Below are 20,871 nucleotides of genomic sequence, written 5' to 3'. Positions count from 1 at the left end.
ATAAAATTTAAAAATTTATCACTGAAAAGGTTATAAAATGTCATTAAAGACAAACGAACCATTGTTAATATCAATATAGTGATGATCTGTAGGCAATAAATTTTAAAATTTTGACGATTCAACAACATCCAACATCCAAAAGGATTGAATTGCCACATATGGTTCCACATTGTTATGCACGTGTTAGGTGACTAAAAAATAAAAATTTTATTATTAAAAAAAAAGTTGTCAAATAAATATCAACGATAGTCTATAATGCAGCAATAATTTGTGATAAGAGTTTGACAAGCATAATGCAACTAGTGGAGTCAATGGCTGGCGGCCGGTCACGTAGTCATCAGTCACTACTGCTTTGAAAGGAGCGACTTGCGCAGGGAATCGGGATGAGCGCCAGCCAAAACCAAAAATGCTAAACCTCTCCCTTTCTCACGCATGGATCCTTTCTTTTCTTGGGAAACTTGCGAGGGCGACAGGCGACTCGTTCTCTTGGGCATTATATCCCCGTTAACAAGCCATCATTATCGCGTTAAACAGAAAAGCGGCAGCCGTTGCCACGTGTATACACAACGGCTTCCTCCTCCAAAACCAGAGAGCGAGGAAGGGAGCAGAACTTCCGCCGCAGAGACGGTGGAACGGAATCTCATAGGCAAAACCTCTCTCTCTCACTCACTGGATTGTTAACTAGAAAGACATTCCCTCCCTCTCTCTCTCTCTCTCTCTCCTACTTCTTTTCTCTCTATCTCTCTGGATTACTGAGCTCTCTCTGTCTGTCTCTTTCTTTCTCTTCCTCTTCTCTCTCTCTGTCTCTTTCTCTCTCTGTCATTAGTCTAGTATCTGTTTCGATGTTTTCATATCCTTTAACATTATGTTTGACTGTTTGTGTTACGTTTATTGAGACGAAGAAGAGCAAACGAGCCATGTCTGTGCATGGTTTTGAGTATCACAGTTGAATGCTTTCGACCCGCCCTCAGTTCTGAGCTCATTGTGTAGAATTTCTTCAAGTGGGCAGCCTGTGAAACTCTGTTTTGGTTTCTGGGTATTTCCCTTTGGGTTCTTTTCTTTCTAGTGCATTTTTTTGGTTTCCAAGAAAGCGACTGCATCGTCTGTCTTTACGTGCCGAATTGCAAATTTGTTAGTCAAATGTTTGGATCAAGGTTTACGGAATGTTGACCGGTCGTTTTGCTGAAGCTAGCTGACATATACTAGATGGCATGTAAACTTGAAGCTTTTTGTGACTGGCATTTACATCCACAGATTTTTGGTGATAAGATCCTGCCTTGCTTTTCTCGCTGCTCTGGAATAATAAACAAAGCCAATGAAATCCCATCCAACGAAAACTTACTATTAGTGTTTTGTTGATGTTATAATTTCAATCGGACTTTGGAATAAGTTCAAAAATTGGTGATTATTTTTGTTCACATGACAGTTTCACACAGGACATCTGTGCATCTATAACAATACGAAGCTTGGCGTGGGCAAGTAATATTTTTATTTACTGGCCTGTATAATATTAGTATTAGATGCCCAATGATGCACCATTCACTGCCTTCATAGGCTTTTTCCATAAGTTGCTTTATGTTGTAGAAGTTTGTAGGCTGGCTCTTTTATTGTCGCGCATAAGAAAGAGCAAGCCTCATCTTGGTTCTGATGACAGATTGTTCTTGTTTATGCGATAGGCAGTTACTTCTTTATGCCGTCATATTGTGATCCAGAAAGAGAATTGTAAGAAGGCTAGCTGATTACTGGTAATTGAGATAATGTCTGAAGGAAGAGACACAAACCATGGAGAACCACAGGTATGTCATCCCTTCATCTTGCCACTTCTGCCGTAGATGAAGACCGGTTTTCATGCATGAAATGGACAGAACCTGAAAAATGAGGACTTGAGCATATTTCACTCCTCTCTCCCCCTTTTAGTCTTAAACTATAAGACACTGTTGGCAATGCACAAGGTGCATGTGAACGACTTTCGAGGATGGAAAGGAATGAGTTGCTTTTGCTTATCATGATTTACCCCCTTCTCACGGAGACATAGCAAGACCTGCAGAAGAGCCCTTGTTAAGGCATACCTGTAACTCATATATTATTTTTTGAATCATCGTTAGCAAAAACCAAGCTGAAAAGAGGCTAGAATTCACCATCATTTTTCTTAATTGAATTTTTTTTTATTTTTATGTGAGAGTTTGTTTGCTTTTGTCAATTACGAGAACTTCTATTAGCCTTAATTTCTGCAAACGAGAAAGACACAGATAAAATAGAGAATAGAGAAATGAAAAGGAAACTGTCTTCAGATAAAATCTGAAAGTGAGTCCACAGAGAAGATCATGAAGAGAATCAGATTCTTCTAGCTGATCAATGATGATTACAATATTACAATTATGATTGGTTCAGATAACTTGTACACCTAGGACTTCGTGCCACTTTACATGTTTTTCATGTGATCGTGTTCTCTGGTTGTTGGTAATAAAGACAAATCTCGTTAATTTGTCTTCTGCGTTTATTTCATTTTACTTGAATATGCTGACTTAGCCAATATCTAGGCCTTAAATTCCATCACTCGCTTCCATCAGGCTATCACACTTTTGCCTTCTTCTTCACCTGTGACATTTTAAGAACAACTTTTTAGGAAGTTATTCATGGATAGAAAGACACTGTGGAACTTGGACTAGCTGTACCATACTGGATCGTGTAAATGAGGTTCCTACTTTTCATTTCCACCACATAAACATGCTTGTTTATCTTTTTCTTTTAAACGAATATATCTTACTAAGATTCACTCAAAAAATGGCGAATGAAAAAAAAAAGTTTTTTTTATTTTGTTAAACATGTGCATTAGAAAAATTGTTAATTTCAACTAGATGGAGAAATGCCAAGTAATGGACCACGTGTTATGCTGCTAGGAAAGCTGGACTTTGCATTCTTGACTTACATAGGATGGCTTGACAATCAACCCTCCATTAAGGAAACACAAACATGCTTTTGGAGGTGACAAAATTTGTGTAAAATGCATGAAAAGACAATCTGACAGAATTCATAAATTTCTGTGTCATTCTCGACGTTTGATACTCTGTCACATCTGGAACCTCAATAGAATTTGGGAAATGGATGAGTTCCTTCTCAAGCATATCCTACTGAATGACATAAGATGTTTATTACAGGACATCGATTTGCTAGTACATTTATAAAGCTTAGCAAGTTGAATCCGCTATGCTCTTGTTCTCTTCTTCATGATGTGCTCAGCATTGTTCCTTTTTCATTTATTTGTTGTAGATGGTGGGTGAGGCTTCCACATATACAGTTGACGATGCACTCTTGGTTCTGGGATTTGGAAAGTTCCAATGGTTCCTTCTTGCTTATGCTGGAATGGGCTGGGCTGCAGATGCAATGGAAATGATGCTTCTTTCCTTTGTGGGTCCAGCTGTGCAATCAGAATGGGGATTGTCACCTCGCCAAGAGAGTGCAATCACCAGTGTTGTCTTTGCTGGAATGCTTTTTGGAGCATACACGTGGGGAACAATTTCTGATAACTATGGAAGAAGGCAAGAACTTGTACTTACATCTTTAGATATTGGGACTGAATGGCTGATAAACTGATCATTTTTCCTCTCATATTTCTGGATCCACCTTCATGCAAATTTACTAGTATGTGAATGAAAAATATTTACTGTTGTACTGGAAAAGGTAGTAGCATCAACAAAAGTATAATCTGATTTCTAAACATCCCCAAACATGTATGTACAGGTTATTAAACTGTTTCTCAGTCTAGGTTCTATGACATACCGAATTAAACATTATGTAGAAACTAGTGAACTGCTCTTCAATCAATTTTCCATGGACTCAGAAAATGTAGGTGGGGCATGTGAGATGCATGCTCTTAAACACACCTACCTTCTTGTTTGCTGCTTTAACATGTGCATCTTTGAATGAGGAATGTGGAAAACAGTTTTTAGGCGAAAGATTCTTTCTAATTTTATGGGATATCCAAGGTGGGAGAAATGATGTTTGTTACACATGCAACTTTTATCACTACGAAACTTGCAGTTTCTTAAATTGTTTTCTACCTTTGCATGTAAAATATACTAAGCATGAGTGTTAGCATCTGCTAACACTCACGCGCACTAATTGAAGCCCAGCTTCCCGAACCGGTGATTTCATTAACATTAGGGTTTAATTCCAAACTAGACATGTATATAGTATTTCATCAACCTAATGGATCGGGTTTATTAAGCCTAACTGATCCACCCTTTCCACCGCAGGCCTGTCTACTAACTGAAACGTCAAACACTGAAAGTAAAACAGGAAGATGAAGTAAGACATTAAAAGGCCCTTAATCCCAACCTGATGGCATCGGGTCTGCCTAACAAAGAGACTCTGCCTTAGTGCTATTGATGTCTTTTGAACATCATGTTTTTTGTTTCTACATCCTAATTTCTTCTGCCCTGTACATGTATATGAACCAACTATTTGCTCTAATCATGTTGTGTGGTGAACAAGTCATTTTCATGTTGAGCCTTCTCATGTAACAAAATTTATGCCATAGATGCATTACAGTTTCCAAATGGACGATTAGGTCTCCTTGATGCTTTTGAACCTCCGGGACACTGCTATATCAAGTGTACCTGCATATGTCTCACACAATTAATCGTTTTGGTGATGCCAAATGGCATCTTGCTTTCTTTTCTAAAATGTGCTACTGTGTTTTAGCCTCTATGCTTTGTAAAACAACAGTTATAACCTTACAACTCGTACATACCTTTTTTTTTTTCATTCATTGCCAAGGTTAATCTGGCAACTGAAAAAAGACAGCTGTGGGAATTTATTTAAACATTTTTAATCAAGTAATTTATAAATAAGGGGCATATGCATGAATACTGTGTAGAGACAACAAGGCAATCAGTGAAAACAAATTGGGTAAGGTATTTTGTGTTTGACCATCACAATTAACAGAGGTGCTTAAGTGGTGCTTCTGTGGACTTTTTTGCTCATGAACTGTATGTGCATGGAGTCCACGTCTTCCTTTCCTTCGTAAATGGTGCTTAATGCTTAGTATACTTTTTGGTAAACAGAAAGGCACTGTTTGCAGAACCATTCTTCTGGATTCTTTATTAATTGAGCCTTTTCCATTATCACTGGCTTGACATGTCAGGATTGGCTTTCTTGCCACTGCTGTGGTCACTTTTGTAGCTGGTCTTTTAAGTGCTTTCTCCCCAAACTATGCATCACTGGTCAGCTTCCGTTGTTTGGTTGGAGTAGGGTTGGGAGGAGGTCCAGTGCTCAATTCTTGGTTCTTGGAATTTGTTCCTGCTCCAAAAAGAGGAGCGTGGATGATTGTTTTTGCTAGCTTCTGGACACTTGGAACAATTTTAGAGGCTTCATTGGCATGGGTATGGTTGAAATCCTTCAATTTTTATCTTCTCATATCTGATTCTTGTATGATGTACTCATGATTGGTGACAGTTTTTGTGAAATAACTGTGTTGATATTTACTCTTTTTCTTCTAAAAGTGTTTCAAATACTACCACTGCTTACAGTGGAGAATCTAGAGATCACATAACCTTTTCCAAATTTAATGCTGATTTTTGGGCAGTTGAAAGACCCATCCCTACGTTATAGCTGTTGACAAGTACATCCTTCCCATTTGCATCTTCAAATACAAATCCACTTTTTATTCTTTTACCTACAGGTAATCTTATTTAAGTACTTAACAAAATTGTGTCTACGTCATATAGAAAGTTATTGCACACCATTCTATTAAGCCATTACTTCTTGGAGTACTTGTGTCATTTAATTGAACAGAAACAATTTTTTTTTGAAATTGTAGATCATGGACCAATAGAAACACCCAAGTAAAAGGGCAGGAATAGATTTTCCAGCACTTGGCAGTAACCAGTCATGGATGAATTTTTCAATTTCCTTTAGTCAAGGTTGAATATGGAAGGAAACGAAGATGGCAACAGCATTATCTTTTGTAAAAATTTAAGCTTTCCCAAATAGCACAAAAGAAGAAGTCAAGTAGACATTTTCTATATGACCACATTGTACTCAATCAAATAGCACAAAAGAAGAAGGCTTCAAATGTACATTTTTTATGTGAAGACATTGTACTCAACTAATCTTTGCTCAATACACATTAAGCGATACTTGAAACTTTAAAGCAATATGATCGTCAGAAAGTAGTAAGAGAGACTTTATTATCCCTGTACTAAAATATGCATGCCTAATATAAGGACAGATCCCACTACTTATACGTTAAGGGAAGCTTATGCAGCCTTTAGGAGTGCCTACACTCCCAGCAGCCATTTACCTCATTACTGAGATGCCCTTAGGAGCAGGCAATATATCAAATGGGCCTTTGACAGAGCCAGGCTGGACAGCGACCTGGCCAATAGACTCGAACAGCAGGGCCCAGGCCCGATCTGTGTAGGGCCACTACTGTGTGGTCAGTACATGGTCCACCATTATGCCCCAGGCCTAGGGGGGTTGGATCTGGCTGGGTAGCCGGCAATGCAATATGGAATTCTCATCTTATTTTGTCTAATTGTCTTAATTATCATTCTTATTAATCTGAAGTTTTAGTCTTAAATTTTGAAAATTGTTCATGATTTTTAGTTATGGCTTGCATTCTTTTATAACTAATGAAACCTTTGTAATTTTTCATGATTTTTAGTTTGGGCTTCCATTTATTCTGTCACTAAGAAAACCCCGTTCTCTCTCTCTCTCTCTCTCTCTCTCTCTCTCTCTCTCTCTCTCAGATTGTCATGCCTACATTGGGATGGAGATGGCTGCTTGCACTATCTTCTTTGCCCTCAATGATTCTGCTTTTGTTCTATATTTTCGTGCCAGAATCACCAAGGTATCTCTGTATGAAAGGGAGAACAAATGATTCACTGCATGTCTTGGAAAGAATTGCTGCTGTAAACAAGAAGAGAATTCCATCTGGTGTTCTGGTGTCTAGTCATGCCATTGTAAATGATTCACAGGAGCCCTGTCCAGAAAATTCTCGTTTGCCATCAGAAAGACAATTAGATGCCAAACCTGTTGAGAATAATGAAAACAAAGCAGGAATTTTAGCTTCAATTGTCCTGCTACTTTCTCAAAAACTAATCAGGACAACTCTTTTCATATGGGTGGTCTTTTTTGGAAATGCATTTTCTTACTATGGCATTGTATTGCTTACATCTGAATTGAGCATCGCAAACAAGAAATGCGAATCAAAAAACTTCAAGTCAAATGACTCAAAGCATGGCAGTCTTTACAGAGACGTCTTCATCACAAGTCTTGCAGGTGAGCTTTTCTGTCCTTCAGTATGTTCCTTTCCTTTCTTCTCATGATCATATATTGTAGATCTCTAACCACATCATAAATACATTAAATTTCTAAGAATATTAATCCAAGATGAGATGTTATTGCAGAGCTTCCAGGGCTTCTGCTATCAGCGGCAGTGGTGGATAGGATTGGCCGCAAGTTTTCGATGTCTGCTATGCTTTTCATGTGTTGCATTTTACTCATGCCACTGCTAGTTCATCAGTCCGAGATTGTGACAACATGTATACTTTTTGGAGCCCGATTGTTCATAGTTGGAAGCTTCACAATCCTCTTTATTTATGCTCCAGAGGTTGGTACTTGAGATCTTGTATTTACGTATACAATGTCTAAATCTTGTCTCTTCACGCATGTATACAACGGCCGAGTAAAACTAGGAAGTTTTTCACATTCAGGAATTTGAGTGTAATGAGTTTTTAAGAACAGAAAAGGCAAACAGTCCAACTACAATGTGGGTTTCATGTTGTATTGTTTGACATTGTCATTATGTTTAAATATTCTTTACAACTTGTGCTTTTCTTGTAGATTATAGTACATTTCAGCCTCTATTCTAGTCTGTCAATTGGCATTTGCATATGGAGTTATTTGGCTAAATTGAGCTTCTCTCTAGGCAAGGATATTTTTCATCTGCTTCACTGATAATTCACGTATCTGTATTTCCATCTCTGTAGGTATATCCAACTAGGGTCAGGACAACAGGCTTCGGAGCTGCTAGTTCAGTGGCAAGAATTGGTGGGATCTTATGCCCACTTGTGGCTGTTGCGCTGTTAAATGCTTGTCACCAGACTCTGTCGATTGTTTTATTTGAGATTGTAATAATTTTTGCAGCTGTCGCTGTTCTTTGTTTACCTGTTGAGACCAAGGCTCGTGCATTGAATGACAATGTATAATTCAGATATAAAACTGTTATGTATTTGATGAAAATGTAAGGATATTAGTATCAGTTATATTTTAAATATAATTTTCTGATGTCATCTTCTACATTGTTCTTGTTGTTGGAAATCCATATGGCAAGCCTACATGTATCAATAGTCATTCATTACATGCTATCTAATTGGATTGATACACGTATAGTTATCTTACATGGTTGGACTTTATATCACATGAACTCGTGTTGACCTAATATATGCAGAAATTGAAGGTCTATATCAAGTTTATAATGAGGAAAACCACAAATTGGACTCTTAGTGTCACACCCTCAAATTTTTCACTATTTTGTTTTTTTAAATATGCTAAACACGAGACACAAAGTTTGGGGATGTGACATACACTTGATTAATTCACATAAAACAGAAGATGCTATAAATTATAAAACACACACCGGGTCGTTTATGCTCATTATATACAAAACATATATGTATAAACTCATCCATGCAAAAGATTAATATGACCCACATACACTTTTCAGAAAGATCCAAGTACTAACAAAAGAAAGGGCCAACACAGCAAATGATGTGCCAGTATAAAAATAAAAACCTGTGGGATGAGAGTTATGCGCTCCGTTCTACCTGCTGTCTGGGTCTATTGGGATCTGAAAATAAAATAACCAACTAAAGGTTGAGTCGTTCAATCATTCGTTCGGTCATACACTCAAACATTCATTTGTTTGATCATGATACGCTCACAATGCATTCGATCGATCATACAATTGTTTATAATACACTCGATCACTATACATTCCTCCAAGCAATTATTGATCTGTCTGTTACAGAGACATGATATAGATTCTAGTGTTAGTATCTATCAACTGAATCAAGAAAATAACCATATGATTAGGGTACATATTTCTATACGAGTCATTTAATCAAGCATAACTACCATTTCAAATACCTTGGACTACTAATAAAATACACTCATCTTGTATCACAGAAACGTCACTCATTCAGCTAAGTGCTTAACATCCACCCCTTAAATTAAACACTCTTGTTGTGGTGCATTTTACTTTTAAGATTCTAAAACTTTTTAATCTACATGATCTTCTCGATATTTAATCATCCTATGTTATGATCCTTTCACGTTTCTACTTTCTGATTGTAGCCCTTCTAAATGCAAAACACAAGCGCATGCACACCATGGATAAACTCTAAACAGGAAAAAACCCTCGTGATGACCTAAAACACTACAGACCCAAGCATTGCCGCAGTGGTAGAGTAGCTGGAAACTTGTCTATAATTAAAGTTTTTCGGTCTTCGCTTGGGCACCTTGGTTCCAAAAATGGAAGCCTACACTTAAAATACACACAATCAGGGTCAGAGCTAAGGTAGGCCCCTATGGGCCTTGGCCCCACTTGAAAAAAAAAATTAAAAATTTACATGTAAATTTTAAAAAATTTGACTTGCTCTATATAAAAATTTTGAAAAATGATATTTCGGCTCTAGTCAAAATTTTAAAACTTTAATTCTGCTCACCTCATGAAAAATTTTCGGTTTTGACCCTGCACAACAATAAAATATGTACCCTGAGGCCTTGTACCGCCTGTTTTCCGAGCAAACTAGCTAGTTGGATAGGTATGGCACATCCAAGTGAATTGTCTCATCCAACTCGTCAAACACATATTTAGTACAGTATTAAATTTAGGAGTTGGACCAAGAATTAAAAGCATTTTTGTTATCATTCAAGCAAGGATAACACATCACAGGGGCTCAAAACATCAACTTCATTCATACTCGGCTCAAAACTCAATTACGATCAATTGGGGACTGCAGAAGTTAGACATCCATGCCAGCATCCTTTACAGTTAGGTAGGGAACTCAATTACCATTCTAAAAAATTCAGAATCAATTACTAATCTGATTCTTCAGTTCCGTAAATCCGGATTCAGTTACTAGTCAGATTTTATAGTTTTCTAACCGAACTTCAATCTCAATCTAAGTCTAGCGTCCGATTGGATCATATAGAAAAATATGACCTGATTACACATGAATGTCTGATCCGATCTTCAGATCTACTTTCAGTTTTAAAAAATGAAATCGAAAAGATATCCTATTACATAATTGAGTCAAATTTAATAAAAATCTAGTATGGAAACCACTTACATCCATAAGTACACGTATAAATTTGTGGATCCACGTTTCTCTTTCTAAAGTCTTCCACGTAAATGGCTGTAAATGGATTCATGTCACGTCAATAGAATGGTTTCCACTTACTTTTTATCTACATTTTCTAGATTCAGGTAGCTAACCCCATCGCTTGGGTGAGATGCTCAAGCCCCCACAAATTTTTTATGAGGAGGCCGAATTAAAGTTTGTAAATTTTAACATGGGCCGAAATATCATTTTTTAAAATTTTTATTTAGGACAAACAAAATTTTCTAAAATTTAGATGTAATTTTTTTTTAAAATTGAGGTGGAGCAAGGGCCCATGAGGGTTCCCCTTCCCTCTGCCCTATGGTTAATCATTCAACTTGAAAGTAGAAAGTAGTGATGGAAGCATATTTTTACACTACTCCTTCACAAAATCCCAAGATGTCAAGGGGACAATTTTTCATTACTTGTCAGTAAGGTGGCTCTTCAGACAGAAATATGAGTATCTTTTTGAAATTAATCAATTATTATTAAAAGGTGGACCTTTGAATAGATATTTTCCTATCAGATATTATCTGTTGGAACATCACTAAAATTTCCTCCATCCAAGTGTGAAGCAGGAGATCGGAGGAAAAGTTGTGGCAGAGAGAATTGAAGGAAGCATCATCAAGTATGGGCGTCTTGTGCCATGTTGCCGATAGCTATTAATAATGGGCTCCTATTTTATTGTTTCATCTACTGGTACGATGTAAGGGTCGCTATGGGTTTATATTTTTATATTATATTTTTTAAATTTAATTTATATATTTTATATTATTTTAAAATTTTCAGGTGACCTGGTGGGATCCGGACAGAAAGCCAAAGCTCCCACCTACCCCATGTCCTCCTAAAATATAACTTTTGCTACCTCGAAATACCACCCTTATCGTGTTTCAACTTGCGCATTGGCAACCCCTTTTTTCAGCACTGGGCAATATGGAGCCACAAAAAATTTATGAAAGCTCACTTTAGGCCTATCAAAGGCAAAAGCAGGTGTGGATAACATGTGGGCAATATACTCCGAGAGATTTTTGTGCACTAGGCGGCAAAGTCCTCCACTTCAAATAAGCATGAGGTTTAAATCATGTAGTCGTTGTCATGACTTAATGTGCTTATGTTGTAGACTGTAATATGTCCTGATGCAAACTCTGTGAACCCTAGAAGTGATGGGCAAAGGAGGAGGCAGTTGTGTCTCTTGGTAGCAATGAAGATGAACCACTCAACTTGAAAAAAAAATGTGGGTAATATGAAGCCGAAGTAATTATTCTTATATTGACATATTAAGATAATTCTTTTCATTTATATGTTGGTGCTTCTTAAAATTTTAAAAATTTATTACTAATGCTCCTTAGCCAAAATTTCCGACTCCCCCTTTCACCTGCATTGTAGGTGCATGCCTTTGAGTTTCTTAATGGCTCCTCACTTAAGGACCTGGACCTCAAGTTAAACCGAGACAACTTGAGATAAGTAAGAAAATTCTGTTTTCCAACACTTTCCTTTCTAAGAAAAAATTGTTTTTCTCATTGAAATGAATCTAATTGGCCTCAAGAAGCATACCGCAACTGGACGGTAAGGCGGCGCAGACTCAAGATCCTAGATTCGGATCCCACCGTCATTGTTCATGGATTTTAATCCAATTCCATCACACACGGTGGACAATATTTTAGGGATTTGAATTTTCTGCTCATCATACGCTAGACAAATATCTTGTCTATGAAAAATTATGTCTTGGTAATTTATCCATGAATTAAAATCTATAGATTTTTATATGTCCGTGGCAATCAAAGAGAAGCTAAGGGAACATTTGATGGTTTGGAATTTGGATTTAAGAACGAAAAAAGTTGTGCTTGTTTTACCATGGATCTGATACTTTCCGTGATGTCTCAGATCCATGGATTTAAGGTCGGACTTCTCCATCTCACATTAAATCTATGGTTTTTAACATGTAGCATGGATTTAAAATAAGTGGGTTCGAGTTCCCCGTATTTAAGTATGCAACCGTGCTGCCGGGTCAGCTCAATGTCAAGATGATCTTATACGGATACTTAAGTGAGTGTGGGTTTCTCTTTTGGACTCCCTTTTTCTGGACTTGAGACAATTTGGATCTGAAGCCCCATTATTCAGCGGGGTCCAGAATGAATCGGATATCAGATCTATTGCTGTATCTCTTTTGTTATAGTAGTCCTCGGGATGTACAACGAGCAAACTGAGATTGAGCTTGGCTCGAGTTCAAGTCGAGATTTATGAGGTAAGTTCCAGAAATGAACTCAAGCTCGACATGTTTAAGCTCATGCTCATGTTACTTAATTCATATATATTTTTTTAAATGATAATGAAAACTACAAACAAGTATTAAGATTCATTAAAATTTACCATCATAAGCCTTAATATTAAGGGACATGAAAAAAAAGTCGAGCTCGTGTAATTCAAATTTGAGTTCAAGTGTTCAACTCGTTTATTAAGTGAGATGAGATTACATAAGCAAATTGAAGTGGAGACTGAGCTGGCTCGACTCATTATACATCCCTACGTAAACCAAGCCAAGCAAGCTTTTTCTGTTCAGATAAAAAAACAAGCAGGATCCAAAACTAATTTCGTTTGTAGTTATGCTATCGACAGTAGGAGAACCAGATCCATTAATAGGTACAAAGTAATCCAAAATCCATACCCGAAGTGTATGGAAGTGTAACTTCAGCATTCATGGGCCGTTGGCAGCGGATGACGTAAATCCGTAATCTTCCTCTCTCTCTCTCTCTCTCTCTCTCTCTCTCTCTCTCTCTCGCTCGCTCGATTCGATTCAGAAAGCGAGGTTCTATCCGCAACCATCATCGTCCTTCTTCACGATCATTACGCATGATTCTTGTGAACGAGTTTAGGAGATTGCCCATTTGCCAGTCTTGTGAGTATTGCTACTTTTTCCAGCTGGTTAGCTCCGTATCTTTAAGAGATATCCAGTAAAATCGGTTCTTCGTTGTGGCTCAAGGGTGTGGAAGTTACCGCGACCATTTTCTTGCTTCCATGTTTAGAACCTCTCTGCATAGTTGCAGAATCAATAACAGCAGCCTCTACTGTTGTAGCCTAAGATTTAGTGGGCAATTTATTGTACGGTTCCCGGAAGCACTTCACACATTTTGGGTGTCTCAGTTCGTAATTGAGAGACCAAGCGAGTGAAAGGGTTGGCTTCTACGTCTTTCCTCTTTTCTCTTTAATTAATCCTTTTAGAATTTTTTCCAGATTGCAGTGTCTTCTTGTCCTCTTGGCTTTAGAAGCTTCATTATTTTTTTTTTCCCTAATAAGCTCGTTAACAAAATGGTAAGTATCAAAAGCTTGGGCTACTTTTTGGTGAAATTGAACCTTTTCAGCTTGTCCGGTTTTAATGCAAATACTGCTTCTAATATCCATTTTTGTCATCACTAAGATCATTACTATTTCCGAAGTTTTTCTCCTTCCTCTGAAGCCCACAGAGCTTCCCTATCCACTGAAGCTTTGACATTATGCAGGAGAGGCCCCATATTATTATTATTATATTATTGTCCCTGTTTTGTACCTTTCTTCCGAAGGTTGACATTTAACCGTATTATTTTTCTTTCAGAAGATATATTTAATTGGTTGCAGTTTTTCAGTTAACTCCTGTTTCCTGTTTGTATTTCTAGTAGCTATAACTGATGTCGTTTGAACAGGACTGAAGATATTTTCTGTACTATACAGAAATGCACCAGATATGCGGTCTGCAGTGCACAACTCAAGCGAGCGTACCATTTGGATGTCGCTTCTCTCGTAGCAAATGGTTTGCTCGCAGCCTCGTATTCTATCTTTCTGGACATAAAATCATACGAATTGTGTCTCGTTTTGACATCTTCATGAAGAAGATTGGTTGTTTGTGCCTTCTTGTAAAGCTAGGAACTGTGAGATGTTTTTGCTTGACCTCCTTTGTTTTGTGGTCCATTTGGCAAACTAAGTAGAATCTCAAGTACTGCCATGCCTTCGCATGTGGTTTTGGAGGTGTAGTTTGTGGTATGCGAACCAATTGGTTCCTTGGAACTGCTACAACCATGGTCGGTTACCACAGTTATTTAATGCTGATTCCTACAGATTCTACTACCTTGTGTGCTACAAGAATTTTCTGCTCTGCAGTATACTTGTGTGTATTTGTTGTTTTTCATTTCCCTGCAAATAGATATTACTTTATAAATATTGGATCTAATTTACACACTTTACAAGAATGACTAATGAGCCATGTTTTCTGTGTGCATTTTAACCACGAATATTACCATAGGAAGAGGACCAAAGTCATACAAGGTCCAAAAGCAGAGTCATCAGAGACAAAGAAAGCTAAATTGCTAGCCAGGAAAAAGGAACGAATCAGTTTGTCAAGTTACAGTGACCAATTTGGTGTATCTTATCCAATTGCGGACTTTCTTAACCATCGAATGGGGATTGAATCGATGCTGAATACTAGAGCATTGCAAAGATTTGAGCAACTGACTCCCAGCACATACAGGTCTTTCTTCTCTCTTTTTGGTTTCCATGATGAGCATCATGCTATGCAGATAACTACCGTACTCTACCCATTTTTCCTATGTCTGGATCTAGCCTTCCTTGCTTTGGTTTTCATCATGTCATTTACATAGCATTTCTACAATTTCTCATACTGTTGTTGTTCCACTAAAACTGACTACAGAAATAAGTGACATCTTTAGTGGATTATGTGTTTTTTTTGGTGTTATGGCCTATGGGATCTTCATGAACAGCAAGTGAAAATTTTATGCTGCAATGTAATTTGCACATTGATAATTGTGATAACCTGTAAACTGCTCTTTGTGAAACAGTAAAAGTAGGTAGAATTTAACAATTTGTGCCAGTTGATGTTTCTAACCAGTAGAACTGAGGATTGAAGTTGTTATAAGGATCTCTCTCTCTCTCTCACATACTGACATACATACATACATGACATTTCTTGCTATACTTGCTCTGAGGGGCTGTTGTGCCTGGAGTTGAGAAGTAACTTGTAGTAGTTATGTTATGAGTAGTAGGGTAATACACTCTTCGTCACTAGCCTTTGGAGCTTGGGTGGAATTCATCAGCATGTAAATGTGCAGAAGTAACTGTTCAATAGCCTATAGTAGGTCAGGATAGACAATGTGCCAGCTTTCTTAAAATCTCACTACTTGGACATGATTTTCCTTTTTCTATAATTTTCCTTTGTTAAGGAAAGTACATTATTGTCTCTCTCCTCAGGTGTTATTTACAGAAAATTCAGCTTCTGAATTTTGAAGTGGCCCCTATATTGGATTTGTCTGTCACGCCAACAAGTGATGCTTGCATTGTTGAAATGTTGTCTTGTAAAGTAAGTTTCAGAATTTCTGTCCTTGAGGCTAATTCTCATACTTGTTTCATGCAAGTATAAAGAAACTTGAATACATAAGTTCAAGTCATTTATAATTGATTCCTGTATGAGGCAATTCTTTTTTCACCTGAGTATCCACTGTTCAGTGTTCATACATGCCTGCAGTTTTTTTTTTACGAAAATCTTCGTCTTTAAGTACAAAGTTGACTGTCTCCTAATGGTTCTATAAAGCTCACAGGGTGCATATTCTGGATATTTTTTTGTCTCTTGATAAGATCTAAAGTGCAGAGTTCAAATTATACACTACTAATATTCGTGTGAGGAAGGACCTTTACTGGAAAGAACTTAATATCCATGAAAGGTGTTCATGCATAATTTTGAGGTGTTCTCGTAAGAAATTATATATTAATTTCTCGTGAAATTAACGTCTGCCAAGCAAGCTACTTGTATTTCAAAATGCATGTGTTTCCTATATGTGACCATGCATGAATATCCATAATTAGTAGGCAATGTTCAGAGCCTTGACCTACTAAGGAACAGGTCAAACGTGATCCCTACTGGCATTCATGGATATTATAAATTGCTGGCAACGTAAAGCCTAGGAACTTATGTGAATTACCAAGCAATGCTTATTGAAAGATGTAGGTGAATGAAGGTATGATTTTGACACATATCGGTGTATGATATGGTGTTGGAACCCTACTGGCATTCACGGCAGTTCACTGGGTGTCATGCTCAAGACATATGAGCAAGTAATGACCAGTGGTGCTGAGACAATTATTCCCTATGTTTAGATTTCATTCTTTCCCCTCAAATATGAGCTTTTGTGATGCTTCTAAGTCCTAGCAGAAGGTGAGTTCCTAAGATGATGTAGCTATAAAATTTCAAGCATTTTATTCTCAGTTATGCACTCAATGGTGCACTTTTGAGTAGATAGCTTTAGATTTGGTGAAGTATATCATAGTTTCTGCATTGCAGTTTGAGGGTTCAAAAATCTTGGAAGAACAGAACAAGCATTTTTCAGGTGTGTTTATTTGTTTGCTGTGCTTATCTTAATGTTCACATAATAATGTCTGAAATTCATGACCTCTATTCTGGTGGAAAACAAGTCAAGATTCATTTTATGTTTCCTGCATTATATGGATTATTCTAATTTTTGTTTGACACTGTGCTATCCACACTTTTGCAGAAATTCTCATGTCATTCAAGTCCTTGTTACTTTTCTTAGAAACTAGAACCTTTAAAAAATTTTGTTTTTCTAAACATTGCTGCTACAGTGGAAAATCTGCTTATCTGGATAACTGCTTTGAGCCTTTACACAAAGGAGGTTTTCTATTCCCTGTGATGGGTCAGTTGTATGCATTTGCATCTAGGATGTTTTTCTTAGTTATTTAAATTTTTAATTTATACATATATTTGTGAAAGTAATTTTCTGATGTTTGACAACTTTGGAATTGCACTTCTTGTTTCGACAACCTTAGAGGAGTGTATTGTTTTCATGCTGAAGGTGAACAATAAGAAATATATGAACGTTGTCAAATTTCAACTTTCCACATTTCATAAATGAGAAGGCACTTTTTACAGAAAGGATTTTCTTATTAATGCATTACTTGCTGTTTTATCAAGAAAATTATCTGACACTCATTTTTGGAGAGGACAGTCTTCAATTTATGTTATTTTTTTCCAACTCTTTCTTTTGTACTTTCGTCAGACTTTGGTTATGAGTGCTGTCACTAGTTTCTCCTCTTTTTGTGTTTCTTCCCCACAGATGTGCCTGCTATATCATCAAATTTAGGGAAAAAATTCTGAATACTTTTCAATTCAAAAAAATATGGGTTTGTTTGTGTCATATTCTTCTAATGGTTTCATTGTCTCTCTTGCAGCTTTTATGAGGAACCACATAAGGTGGAATGAGAACTGTCCTGAACCATTTCTTGATGTTGATGTGGAAGTGACTATTCTTCTCCAGGTCCTTTCCTTTTGTTTTTACCAAATTAAGGATAAGCTTGTTTAAGTTCAAATTAATTTTACCACTAATAAAACTGGTTGAAATTTGACATGCTTTTACTTCCCACCGAGTATCTTCATCTGGTACACCCTTTTGTTATTGTTTTTTGTGCACCTTTTTTTTTTTGTGCACTTGTATCGGGCTTGTTACTTGCCATTATTCGTATTCAGGATATCACTATTTGGTGCAAAGCCTTAGGCTGCAATCCTTAGTCCCAACACTCAAATCACCTCTTCCACCTCAAAAAGAAACAGAAAATAAAATAAAAAAATTGTAAATTAAACTATATTCTCTTTTAGCTTCCTCGTTATTAGAACACATTTTTGGTGCAGAAAATGAGAGTGATGAATGCACACAAATACATAACAAAAATTTGAATGTACTAAATTTGATCAGGGTAGTAATAACTCCATGGTTAACATGTATTTTTGAAAACATCTAATGCTGCTTATTCCAATAGTATGACTATAAATATCCTTAACTGTTCCTGCTTTTTTCTGGACCATTCAGTTTTTATTTTTTTACTTTTGCAGGTGTACACTATGCCTTTTGTTATGCTTCCGATTTCAGCAGTTGAAACTCCTGGGAATTTGTAGGTTACCTCTGATTAGCAGCTTATATTTCAGATAGTTGTTTCTTTGCCTAACAAAATGTCTAATTATACAACCTTTTCCGATGGTTCAACTAATCATTTAATAGTAATGTACTTTTCTTCTGCAGTAATAATGTGATATACTTCTTTCTTCTTTTCGCATTGCACAGGATCATGCAAGCTTTGGTTGACAGACTGGTTCCACTACTCTTCCAACAACTCATTCAAGATTATCAGACTTGGGCAGAAGCACAATCTCGACTTCCTCAAAAGGCTTCTTCCCTCTCTCAATACAAGGTTAGTTCTATTCAGCAAGCCCTCAAATTAGGCTTGTGCAAATTGCTAGTCACTTATAGGTATTGCTGATCAGCCACCTTACTCTTAAACATGCAACAGTCCAGCCAGCCAATGGGCTGAACCCCTGAATTGAGTTCCGATTGCAGATATGGGTTCTCAGTGCAAGACCCAACAAGATTACAACTCTATAGTCCATCCCCAACCTGACCTACCTGAAAGGGCTGTAAATCGCCCAGAACTGTTTTGAGCTTTTTTGCCATTTCCTCGTCACAGAGCCAATTCTGGCCCGACCTTAATGCACTTTCCATATGCTAGTCCATTTGCAACCCTACCTACGTTTTCCATTTATTATTCTCCATCCACTAAGTAGTAGTCTGTGAGGAAGCAGCCATCTAAGAACCAATCAGCCTTCAAATTTCAGGCAGATATATATTTTTGCTGGAAATATCCTTGATCACATTGACAATGTGTAGAACCAAGTTACCCAATGGAAGTAGTTGAGGAACACTTGTTTCTTACTCTTATTGTCATTTTATGTGGACAAACTAGGCTCGTTTGGCAAGGTCTTTTGTCTTTGTCCAGATTCTCGTGGAGTAATGCTCTCATCAATACACATCAATGGAACAGCTACATTTGTTATTTTGGAACTTAGGCCTTGGATGGCTTTACAGTATACCATTTCTCTTTGCCATTTTACGAGGCTGGCAGCATGTTTCTCTTTCAGAATGGCGGTTAACGGGCTTTTAGAACCCAGCGCAGAGCATGCTGTAGATGTAGATGGAGGAGAAGGTGAGGGTATTGGTGATCATGTATCTAGAAGATTAACAATTTGCATACACCTAGCAGTAAAAGCTTCTGATGGTCCACACACTGTGCGAACGGATAATGCAGCAGAAACTTTATATAAGACGCGAGCTCCCAAGGCCAACTATTTCCTGATTCGTTACGTCGTAATGACAACTTACCAAAAGTATGTTAATCTGCAGAGCCTGTAACCAATTCATGATTTTCTGTTCATAGTTCCTGTAAAGTTTCATGGTCCTTCTCAATTGCTCCGCTTTAAATAAACTATAGAATGCCTTTCCTGTGATGACTTCCAGGAATCAGTTCGACTCTATGCTGACGTGATGCTTTTATGGCGCCTCTATAGGTTCTGAAGAATTGGTTGTTGATGAGATGATGCATAGAGTACAGTCATCTTTCAATTTGCTAAATAATTAAACTGTCCTACAAATATTCTGGATTTTTTAAGCTTAGCCAGTTAAAAAATCAAGGGACGTCGTGCCAAATTGAAAATGTAACATAGCAAGTTTATGCAGATCAGGTTAGATGATGCCTTCGACCGTCGCATTTGGGGATTCCCTCCGCCCATGAACTATGAAACAGAGCAGTGCCGTCAATGCCATCCTTGAAAACCTTGCTTTCTAGCACATCGGGTTGATGCTTTGGTTGCATGGTATTCAAAGTTGGTGGTGATGGAAGCAGGCGCTTTTCTTGTCATCTAATTTTGAATTTCCCGACTTCGTAAAACAATAAATGGACACGCCTACATGAATGTAAAAGAGAAAGAATGATGGTGGCCAGAAAGAAGGTGTTTCTTTTTTTTCCCTCGTGTTATTGAACCCTGTATCTCTTATTTTGGGGGCCAACGCTGCGGTTGTTTCTTGTTCCCTCGTCCCCTTCGACCTTCTTTAGAATCTCGAACTTCGTGCAACCCGTTTTAATTATTTAGCAGGGTTTAATATAACGTACATGGTCTTTTGAATATTACATCGCTGTGTGGTTAGATTGAATATTATTTACGAACCATAATACATTGTTGATTTTTTACAAGCACAATACGTTTAATTTGTGAACCATAAATGTCATTGTTCTATAGAAATTGCAGAAAGCGACATCATATGTCGCTATTAGACATTATCAATAATATGATAAAATGTGAAGTGCGATAATTTGTCGCACAGTTACCTGATCGAATCGTAGTTTTCTCTCTAAAGGAGACTTCATGTATTTGTATTTGCGTGTCAATTATTACAGATCATGTGATATATTCTTAAATCTCCAATGCTGATGTGCCTCTGACGAAAGATATTGTGTTGTTCGCGCACATAAATGATTAGCTCGTACGCATATTCAGTGTATTGAGTATATAATGTATACTCATATTATAAACACTATCATTAAGATGGGCATGCAGCACATGAGAGAACGTCGATAGACCAGTAAAGAGAACTAGTGAACA

The 20,871-nt window shown here is 37.3% G+C and overlaps 2 protein-coding genes across 8 annotated transcripts; both read left to right on the top strand.

Annotated features, from left to right (window-relative positions):
• The first annotated feature begins 460 nt into the window (after window positions 1-460).
• Window positions 461-8,292, top strand: LOC116266944 (organic cation/carnitine transporter 7-like). 5 transcript variants are annotated; one of them, XM_031648464.2, is made up of 7 exons: window positions 461-646; window positions 1,681-1,796; window positions 3,271-3,539; window positions 5,147-5,384; window positions 6,753-7,284; window positions 7,413-7,615; window positions 7,995-8,292. In XM_031648464.2, exons 2-7 carry the CDS (start codon window positions 1,758-1,760, stop codon window positions 8,211-8,213), a joined length of 1,500 nt encoding a protein of 499 aa, XP_031504324.1. In that variant the 5' UTR covers window positions 461-646; window positions 1,681-1,757; the 3' UTR covers window positions 8,214-8,292. The 5 variants fall into 5 exon arrangements, with proteins under 5 accessions (XP_031504324.1, XP_031504322.1, XP_049937042.1 ...); XM_031648462.2 differs by having other exon boundaries at window positions 1,677-1,796; XM_050081085.1 differs by lacking the exon at window positions 461-646 and adding an exon at window positions 755-1,036.
• A 4,809-nt stretch (window positions 8,293-13,101) lies between these two features.
• LOC116266946 (uncharacterized) lies at window positions 13,102-19,719 on the top strand. Of its 3 annotated transcripts, none has more exons than XM_031648469.2 (9): window positions 13,102-13,284; window positions 14,094-14,172; window positions 14,662-14,886; window positions 15,624-15,732; window positions 16,711-16,756; window positions 17,616-17,701; window positions 18,274-18,332; window positions 18,503-18,629; window positions 19,354-19,719. In XM_031648469.2, exons 2-9 carry the CDS (start codon window positions 14,096-14,098, stop codon window positions 19,363-19,365), a joined length of 741 nt encoding a protein of 246 aa, XP_031504329.1. In that variant the 5' UTR covers window positions 13,102-13,284; window positions 14,094-14,095; the 3' UTR covers window positions 19,366-19,719. The 3 variants fall into 3 exon arrangements, with proteins under 3 accessions (XP_031504329.1, XP_031504327.1, XP_031504328.1); XM_031648467.2 differs by having other exon boundaries at window positions 14,066-14,172; XM_031648468.2 differs by lacking the exon at window positions 13,102-13,284 and adding an exon at window positions 13,348-13,560 and having other exon boundaries at window positions 14,066-14,172.
• Window positions 19,720-20,871: the final 1,152 nt, after the last annotated feature.

The sequence above is a fragment of the Nymphaea colorata genome, chromosome 13 (genome assembly GCF_008831285.2).
Source record: "Nymphaea colorata isolate Beijing-Zhang1983 chromosome 13, ASM883128v2, whole genome shotgun sequence".
In the NCBI taxonomy this organism is placed as follows: Eukaryota; Viridiplantae; Streptophyta; class Magnoliopsida; order Nymphaeales; family Nymphaeaceae; genus Nymphaea; species Nymphaea colorata.
The sequence above is the reverse complement of the archived record's forward strand: the minus strand, read 5'-3'. Positions and strand labels throughout refer to the sequence as shown.

What these genes read in the sequence shown, in the direction of transcription:
- LOC116266944 (XM_031648464.2), top strand. Translation starts at nt 1,758, where the DNA reads ATGTCTGAAGGAAGAGACACAAACCATGGAGAACCACAG. An exon ending in CAAACCATGGAGAACCACAG is followed by an intron (nt 1,797 to 3,270) that starts GTATGTCATCCC and finishes TATTTGTTGTAG; the next exon opens with ATGGTGGGTGAGGCTTCCAC. An exon ending in CTTCATCACAAGTCTTGCAG is followed by an intron (nt 7,285 to 7,412) that starts GTGAGCTTTTCT and finishes ATGTTATTGCAG; the next exon opens with AGCTTCCAGGGCTTCTGCTA.
- LOC116266946 (XM_031648469.2), top strand. Translation starts at nt 14,096, where the DNA reads ATGCACCAGATATGCGGTCTGCAGTGCACAACTCAAGCGAGCGTACCA. An exon ending in TTGAAATGTTGTCTTGTAAA is followed by an intron (nt 15,733 to 16,710) that starts GTAAGTTTCAGA and finishes TCTGCATTGCAG; the next exon opens with TTTGAGGGTTCAAAAATCTT. An exon ending in ACAGAACAAGCATTTTTCAG is followed by an intron (nt 16,757 to 17,615) that starts GTGTGTTTATTT and finishes TCTCTCTTGCAG; the next exon opens with CTTTTATGAGGAACCACATA.